The sequence below is a fragment of the Trypanosoma equiperdum genome (genome assembly GCF_001457755.1).
Source record: "Trypanosoma equiperdum strain OVI genome assembly, contig: ctg_1910, whole genome shotgun sequence".
Classification (NCBI taxonomy): domain Eukaryota; phylum Euglenozoa; class Kinetoplastea; order Trypanosomatida; family Trypanosomatidae; genus Trypanosoma; species Trypanosoma equiperdum.
The window spans coordinates 1-8585 of NW_027123961.1; the positions used below are offsets into that span (position 1 = coordinate 1).

Below are 8585 nucleotides of genomic sequence, written 5' to 3' on the forward strand. Positions count from 1 at the left end.
ATCACTGCTGTTCAATAGTGTCTACAATGCAGCCACGAGCTGCGGTTCTTTTGGAGACAAGCTAGTTGGAAAGACACTAATTAATGACTTCTTCTGCCTATGTGTTGGGGAGGCTATCGACATTGTTAAGAAAGAAGAGAGAGGGACACATCACCATGATTCAGATGTCGAAGACAGTAGTGATGACAATATATATAATGGATATAACTGTCCTTGCAAGGATGAAATAAGGAGACCTAAAAATGGTAGTTGGACTATGATGGCTGATTCTTGTAAAGGTGATAACAGCAAGTGCGACCCTAAGAAAATAAAATACAACCATACTGAGGCTTGGGATGTGATTAGTAAGGCTTGTGCATACAAAAATGTTGCATCTAATGTGAAAACCTTAAAGAGTGCATTAGCTCAGTTTGATGCATTAGTGAATTTGGGACAGAATGGCCATCAGGTAAAGGGTATTCTTGGCTACGTGAGAACAGACCATAACGAGAATAGCACGTGCCTGGGTTACACTGCTGGATTCACATGTGTCAGTTACAATCACACACTTGAAAATGGTGGGATTCCTTGGTACAACCATCTTACTAACGCCACCGAGCAACTACAAGAAATGGCAAAGTATGCCAAAGAGTCTGACAGTCATCTTCACGAATTGGAAGAATACCAACATGAGGCAGAGGAAATATTTCTTGAGGTGAAACTTGGTGGTGATGCTGGGCTATGGAAAAGTAACCGAGCTCAAGGTGAAAGTGACAGTGAAGGTTATGATACTGGGGTAAATAATGATTGTTTCTATTATATAGATGTGAAAACTGGTGTTGTTATGCTATTAATTCTTTCCCTTTTTTGTATGTTTTAGTTTATTGTTACGTTACCAACATTGTTGCGTAGCATCTTGTTTTTTTAATGGTTTGTGCATGTACACGTGTGCATATTGTTTAATTCTTAAATATGTGAGTGTATAAGTAATATCATATGAATTTGTTTTGTTAAGATGAATAATGAATGTTGTATCATTTTTTTTGTTTAGCAGTAACTGCCAGCAATGCTGAGTGCCGTTATCAAGATAGCGGTGGTTTGTTTGGAGAGCTCTCTGGTGATGCCATGACATCTCAAGGGAGCTAGAAACTTTATGTAACTCTTTTTGTATATTATGCTCTGTTGTGAGTGTGCTATTAGCTTGTTACTATCTGTGTCAGATAATACTATATTTGTCTTATTAATGACTTGTATAGGTTAGGTTGGAACTAGTTGTAAGGGGCAAGTGCGGGTTACTGACAATTTAATTGTCAAACATTCGCTATGGCTGTAATACCGTATTTGGGGTCCCAAGACTTCTACATACCTTTTTACGATCCAAATGTACAGGGGCGAGGGGTTACAATTTCCACTTATACGGAAGGCAACATTGTATGTAGTCTCTCCTTGAGTGGAGTGTTCCTCCAGAATGAAGAAAGTACATGTTGGAAGGGAATGAGGGGTTTCTCAAGTTCTAGGAGGAATTGTGCAAGCCTATCGCTGAACACTGTCTTTTGCGTAGATTCGACTTCCAATCCAAAGTGCCAGCCTGATGGTGTTTAGTCCTGGGTACACGTGTATGTGGTTGGGATTTCCTTCACATTCGTTGTCGTGCTTATGTTTGTTTTCAGCGATGATTGGATATTTGTGACACCCACTGCCTCCGTGTGAAATAGTGTACAATTTTTCCTCTGTGTGCTTTCGTACGCGGAATTGTGGGTAACGAGTGCTGTGATTTGTGAACATTTTGTGTTGGTATTTGTTGTGGTACATTGTGTTCTGTTTGTATCGCTGCTTCGGATGGGGGTGAGAGCAGTCTCGGCTAATTGTGTTACGGTGCTGAAGAAACGGGCCGCTTAAACCCGTCGATAATTCAAAGATGTGGAGGAGAGGGGAAAACGAAGCATCGGGACCAATGCCGTATTTATTTTTTACGTGTTGGGGAAGCAGGATGCTAACTGACTGGAGCTGGCATTTGGCGGGGATGTTGAATGGAACCGGGACAGAGGCTTAAGTGAATTGCAAATGGAAACCGGGGTCGTCTTGCCACCTGAAGGAGGGATGGGTTAGTTAACTTCCTTCACGATTGCCGGGTTGATATTTGCATTACACGGTAAGTAATGACGTGCGCTTAGCTGCGGACACCGTTATGTGTGGGTGCCGGCCGTCGCGTTCCGCCATGCGGCTAGCGGTTGTTACTGGTCTAGTTGTTTTTCTTTGCTGCCACTGACATCTAGAACAGTCCACCTCACCATAAATCTGAGTACGCGCACGGTTGCTGCAAATGTGCCGCGCCATGTCTTTCGTTTTTCTTATCTGTTTTTGTTCTTAAATTCCTCGCCCTTAAATATGAAAATGAAGGCATAATGCGGGCCTTTTCCTCCAGTCGTGGTGTTGGGTGGTCTGGAAGACCTTCACGGAACCCCGGCTCCCACGTGTGCTTGCTGAAAGGGAATTGCGGACCACGCGGCGACACGGTGCTGAATTCTCCACCTTCACATTTGTAAATTACTTTAAACGCTTCCCCTCCTGCGACCGTCCCTTTCCGCTAACTAAAAAAGGAGAGGGACCAGTAGTCGAATGCGGCCGCTGCTCGCAAGTAACGCCAACGATAATAATGACAATAAATCCCCGCATCCACCATATGCGGATGATGGGTGATTCAAAGAGGAGAGGAAGCACTCGGGCGGAGGCATTTATGAGTTAGGGTTTGTTTAATTTCCCTCCAAAGCACGAAACTCAGGTGGTGATACCACCATACGTGCTTGCGCTCCAACGGCTTCCTGTGTGAACTTTCCAGTATTGGGTTGAGCCGCTCCGCTTCTCCCTTCCAGTTATTTCCTCAGGAGGGCAACACATAAGTCGCTCCCGTACGAATGAGGAGATGTGGCGCCAGCCACCCCATCGAAGGTAAACCGCCGTTGGAGCCTGTTGCTCGCGGACTCTCCAGACGACGCAAAACATTCGCATGGAATGTGTAGCGGGTGCTGGAAGACTGGGCGTCTTTAAATTTATTCGTCGGTTTTAGGAACCCCAAATCCCTATTACTTACGTTGCGCATCCGGCCGATGTGTCGAACCGTCTCCTCATTCCTGCTTCGTGTGATTCCTTCCGTCAGCGCTTTCCATTTGTGTTGAAGGCTTCCCTTTCCTCAATGTCTGTTTACCACCACATCCGCGTCGAACTCCTATCGCAAAACACGGGCGCAGATCCCGGCACCGGTACCGTGAAAATATCTGAACGGAATCCTGGGATGTGGAAACAAACCGAAGGGAGAACTTCCTACTCCTTTCTCATTTCCTTGCACGCACGAGTTTAAAAAAAAGAAAGAGAGGAGAAACATCGAGAGCACGGGGACGGGGTTACGTTCCGGGGACTGATTCTGCAGGAGAAATGCCCCCTATTCCGGTGACGTCGCACCCGTCACAGTTAATTTTCCTTCCATATTGCACCCATCGCATCCCCAACTGTACGCGGCGACAGGGTGCTTCACAGGAGCGGAGAAAAGTTAACTCCTAACCATGTGCTGCTGTAACCCTCTCGCCCGGTGTTGAACAAACGATCCGTGATTTCATCTACGCACATGATTGCGTGAATTGGCGCCGCCACCAGCGCCTCCCCCTCCACTTCATTCGTATCCGCTTTTTCACCATCTTGGCTTTTAGTTTCACATGTACAATCATCTTTGCTTCCATAGACGCGTATTTTCCTGTAGTCATTCCATCCTATCCTAAGAGCCTCACGCATCGCGGTGCCATTTCCAATAAGCCTAATGATGAAGAGTGCCGCAACGCGCAAATATTTATGCACGTCCTGCCGAAGCATTGCCATCACAATAGCGGTGTTTGGCGTTATTTGCAGCACCCTCGCAATAAGGCAAATAAACGGTTCAGGTTTGCGCAGTGGACCACTCAATCCGCCGACGTACGACACGGAAATGAGGTCCTCCATCGTTGCCATTAGCGGACGATGAAAGCAAGCGGCCATTGTTTGGGACTGGAGGATTCGGTGGCGTGTAACGGGATCGAAGGCGGCAACTGCGCTGCGGCCCTTCAAGTTCCACGCCGCCGGTCGCTCATTATTCATTACGTTCGAACTACTAATTAATTTATTTGTTTCTTGGATGGGATGCGTTCCTACCTGCGCCTTCTCCGCTTCGGTGGCCATTATGCACAGGTACCGGTTGAAGAATACGGCGGAAACACACAAAACACAAAAGAAGGCACCGCGATAGGTTTCAGGTCGAGGAAGGAAGTGTCAGGTAAACCAACTGTATAAAAAAACAACAACAACAACAACAACAATTGCAACACCAATAACACTAATGAAAGCTGCGTGTGGAACAGCGCAAGGGACAAACCAACTTCCTTGCAGTTCCTCCATATGTGGAATATCAATTGGCACGCACAACACACATGAATGGGAACGTAACTATCAGTCGCACGTGCCTACTGAAAGGGCCGTATCGCGAGCCAAAGAGTCATGGGTGCCTGCAGAAGTGCAGTAACATATGCAAAAACCTTTGCGTTGTACGGAACGCGTTGCTCTCGTTGGTGCGAGCGCATCAAAGTTTTGGCGGCAAATGTGGCATTGGCAAGCACAACATATAAAAGTATTGCCCAAGTATACACAGTTTCACCTTCCAAACGCAAAACCTCTCTCAGCAACACAGCAAGGCAAATCGTGATGTATTTGTAGGAACATAGTGCGGTGAGCTCGAGTATGGTTGATGCCGGTGTGGTGCGAAGAAGGTGACACACGAGCTTCAGAATGAAAACTTCCACTTGAAGCCAAAATAGCAGCGACCAAGCGGGCCCTACAAGTTGTTCATTCGGCACGCTGTTGTGATGTAGTCCATAGAGGAAACCAGAAAGGATTACGTACGTTATAGCACCCATCAGTGGCACATATAAGTCAAATGCATGTACGTCTTCAGTTGGTGGAGGCACCTGTTCCGTGCTTTGTGTTGATGTCGGTGACCAACTGCCGCCTTGCATCGGAGGAGGCGAATCGCCCCCAAATCCTGAAGGATACCGCCTTTCCTCATAGTCGTTGTTGCTATAACCCTCTGTTTTTTTCATGCTGAATAGAAAAGGGAATAGCAACATAGTGAGCTTGCGTTTGACGTACTGGTTATCTACACGAAAATAACGGCGGAATCCCGTGACGACGGATATGTAGCTCATAAAACCTTGACTTTTTTCTTGAAGGACATTCTGCCCGTATTGCATCCCGATCTCTAGCATCGCATTCTGTTGCGTTCCTCCCCATGAAGATTGGTCAGGGTACCCAGGCGACTGTTGTTGTTGTTGTTGTTGCCTCATCGGATGTTTCTGGTTTCCAAAGGAGTCCATACACGAATTGTAACCACGTTACTGTTACCTATTTTATTTATTTATTTTTTCTGGGAGCACGTCGCCGCCCCCTTGTTTCCTTTTTCCCTCCCTTCTCCTTTACAACCTCCAGTTTGCTCCCAACCCTATTTTCCCAATGGACAAAAACGCGTGACAGGAGCTGTTTGTTTGTTGTGTGTGTGTGTGTGTGTGTTGAGTGAATGGCAAGAAAGGTGGGAAAGTTTTTTTTTTTTTGCAATTGTGTAGGGCTTGGGACAGACGGCAACACAGAATCAAATCGTGCAGTTCTGTCGAAGAAAACCGCAACACCACACACACACACCCAAAAAAAGAAGAAAATCCGGAGTTTGAACTTCCAGCTTTGTGACTGTACGATATTTACTTTGGAAGGGGTGCTGCAACCGCATGCCCGGTGGCGACGCCCAGCGCGCCGATACCACTGTTAACCTCACGTACACTTACTTTTAAGGTGAGAAAGAGTATCGTGCACCGTGACCATGTATGTTTTATAGGGAGGCGAGTAAAAAAAAAAAATAGCGAAAAAAAAAATTGCTACTTGCGCTTATTCATAGCACAGAGATACTTAAACCGCTCGAAGCATTCCCTGGCATTTTTTCCATCAACCATCGCCGCAATCTTCTGAAACTTATCCTTTTCCTTGTAATCCTTTAAATCCCGTAAACCCAACTCCAGCATCTTTTGTTGCTTCACCGTCCAATCCTCCACGGAAGCGACCTGAGAGTTGGCCCCTCCTGCTGATGGCGCCGCTGCTGCGGTTGCACCGTTTCCCTCAACTGCACTCGTCGGTTGCTTGGCGGAGGCGACTCCCGTTTGACCGACACTGCGATGGAGACCCGCAGTTATTTCATTCACCTTCTGCATTGCCTCTTCCTCGGTAAACTTACCGCGCAACTGCTCAGCGATTTTACTCCAGCGTTCCACTGTACCCGGGGGAAACTTGGCCGTCGCCTTTTGCAGGCGCGTCAAGTCCTCCTCATCCCACTCCTTTGCGTGTTTGTTCACTGATTCAGGAACGGTCTTCTTTTTTGCCTCCTGTGGTTTGGGTTCGGGCCTGGCTTTGACAGCTTCACCATACCGGGTCAGACCGATTTGGCGCTCCTTTTCCTCAACTAGTTCGTTAAAGCAAATGACGGCTTCAACTTCAGTATCTTCTTCACTTTCGTCGGTAGTGCGAGAGGCCACGTTGCTGGACGTACCGCTTTTTGTGCTCGTCGCGCGGCGTGTCGTATCCTTGTTTTTCACCTCAGAGACAACACCCGCAGCCTCCTCGGCAGTGTTAATTTTCGAAAATATCCACCCTATGTTAGGCCGCCGCACTGCATGTCGCAAAAGTTTGTTCGTTGCCGTCTCGTCTAGAAGGCCGTGCTCCTCCAGGAAGACAATCAGATCATCTTTTGCCTGACGAATGGCATTCTTTGTGTCTGTTATCTTCCGCTTCTCCTCCTCCCGTTTCTGACGCTCGCGCTCCATTTCCTCTGCACGCCGCCGCTCCCCCTCCTCACGCGCTTGACGTCGTCGGTCCTCCCGTTCCTTCTGCTCGCGTTGCCTTTTCGCCTCGTCCTCCTCACGCTTGCGCCGTAGCCGCGGATCATTTTTGCGGGCTCGCTCAACTAACGTACGCAACCGCTGCTGCTCCTCACGGCGTAAACAGTTAAGTTGCCGCTCATTTTCACGCATATAATACCGTTTTTCTTCGCGGCACATGCTATCATCAATTTCATCAAGCTCTACCATGTGTGAGAAGTCGCGCCAGCTCTGAAAACGCACCCAGCGGTCATAAAACCTATTAACTTCCTCCAAACTTGTTTTGTCATTCCCAATAGAAGGGAGACTAGGGTCCGTGCTCCACCTTTTGTTGCGTTCGAATACAGGACCAAATATTGCGTAGAAGTCGGCTCCTGTTGGTAGAGTTTCTGCCGGTATTGTGTCATCGAAAGGGCGTGAGGAATCGTATGTCAATCGCGTTTCGGGGTCACCGAGGATGTCAAGGGCACGCTGCACCTTCTTGAAGGCCGCATCTGATCGATCTTTCTGCTTGTCTGGATGTGTTTCAAGGCAACGTCGTCGGTAGGCAGTGCGAATTTGTTCATCGGTCGCACCTCCGCTCTGCTCTAAGCCAAGTATCTCATACCAGTCCACCTGCAAATCCTCTTCTGTCAGTTTCACAAACTTCTTGCGTCGCGATGCGTACGATTGCTGTTGCTGAAAGCTTCCCCCTCCTCCTCTTCCATATTCGCCACTGCCATCACCATCGCCCTCACTGTCGTCTTCACCATCGGAGGCACCCGCAGCATTCGGGTCCTCGTGCCGTCGTGATGGTTTTTGTCGCTCTTCCATTAGGAGCCGAGCGGTGAGGAGGGCCCGTTGCTGTATCGCAAGACCAAACGGTAACACGTGGACCAAATTAACCAGTTCCCCACGAGGTGGCTGCTGCTGCTGTTGCCGTAATGTCAGTGGTTCGTGACCATCCTCCAGCTGCGGGAAATCAAAAGTGGGAAGTACTATCATCTCCTGTTTCTGTTATCTTTTTGTGTTTTTTATTTCTTTTTTTTTGTTCTTCGTCGTCTAACTTTTATCGTTATTGTTATTATGATTATTAATGTTCCTTATTACTTATTTTCGCTTCCCGTCCAAGGCACTTTGGTGCTCTCCCTCTTTTCCCCTCTCTCTTGAAGGCAGCGGATGCAGTGTACGTGTGTGCAGTGAAATATGTGGAAGAATGAACGTAATGCGATGGCACCCCGCAAAAAATGAGGAGACTCCGATATAGAACAAGATGATAATGATGACAATGGTAAATCGGAAGCAACTAACAAAACATATTTGATGTCAACTATACTTGCTAGTTTTTTTTTCTTATTCGTGATTCCCTGTACTGTCCTCTATTTTTTTTTTTGTTTTACTTTACCTGACTGAACCACTGCTGAGGATCTTCTACATACCTTGAGCCATTGACGCTAAACAGGAAAAAAAAAGCATATACGCACGCAAAGTGAGAGAGGCATGCACATTCATTTCTTCACACCCTACTAAACAAACTGTGCCAGTTTCCCATTTTATTTTATTTTATTTCACTTTTTCTTCCTTTTTTTCCCTCCCCCAACCTCGCTTTTTTCCATCTTGCTCATATTTTTTTCTCTTTCCTTCTCTTCCTTTCCATTCCAAAAACGTCATTTCAATCGTTACTTTAAT

The 8585-nt window shown here is 47.0% G+C and overlaps 4 protein-coding genes and 2 pseudogenes across 6 annotated transcripts; 1 reads left to right on the forward strand and 5 right to left on the reverse strand.

The window, feature by feature from the left end:
• The first annotated feature begins 1 nt into the window (after nucleotide 1).
• Nucleotides 2–859, forward strand: TEOVI_000476900:pseudogene (annotated as a pseudogene). The gene has a single exon. A coding segment is annotated over exon 1 (858 nt).
• A 626-nt stretch (nucleotides 860–1485) lies between these two features.
• TEOVI_000477000:pseudogene lies at nucleotides 1486–1791 on the reverse strand (annotated as a pseudogene). The gene has a single exon. A coding segment is annotated over exon 1 (306 nt).
• Nucleotides 1792–2757: 966 nt separating this feature from the next.
• TEOVI_000477100 (uncharacterized protein) lies at nucleotides 2758–2988 on the reverse strand (the record flags this gene model as incomplete). The annotated part of the gene is made up of 1 exon (XM_067223625.1): nucleotides 2758–2988. One exon carries the CDS (start codon nucleotides 2986–2988, stop codon nucleotides 2758–2760), a length of 231 nt encoding a protein of 76 aa, XP_067079726.1.
• Nucleotides 2989–3507: 519 nt separating this feature from the next.
• TEOVI_000477200 (Pre-mRNA-splicing factor 38, putative) lies at nucleotides 3508–4185 on the reverse strand (the record flags this gene model as incomplete). Its single annotated transcript, XM_067223626.1, has 1 exon — nucleotides 3508–4185. The coding sequence occupies one exon, from the start codon at nucleotides 4183–4185 to the stop codon at nucleotides 3508–3510; it is 678 nt and encodes a 225-aa protein (XP_067079727.1).
• Nucleotides 4186–4466: 281 nt separating this feature from the next.
• Nucleotides 4467–5372, reverse strand: TEOVI_000477300 (Protein transport protein yif1, putative; the record flags this gene model as incomplete). Its single annotated transcript, XM_067223627.1, has 1 exon — nucleotides 4467–5372. The coding sequence occupies one exon, from the start codon at nucleotides 5370–5372 to the stop codon at nucleotides 4467–4469; it is 906 nt and encodes a 301-aa protein (XP_067079728.1).
• Nucleotides 5373–5924: 552 nt separating this feature from the next.
• Nucleotides 5925–7901, reverse strand: TEOVI_000477400 (chaperone protein DNAj, putative; the record flags this gene model as incomplete). Its single annotated transcript, XM_067223628.1, has 1 exon — nucleotides 5925–7901. One exon carries the CDS (start codon nucleotides 7899–7901, stop codon nucleotides 5925–5927), a length of 1977 nt encoding a protein of 658 aa, XP_067079729.1.
• Nucleotides 7902–8585: the final 684 nt, after the last annotated feature.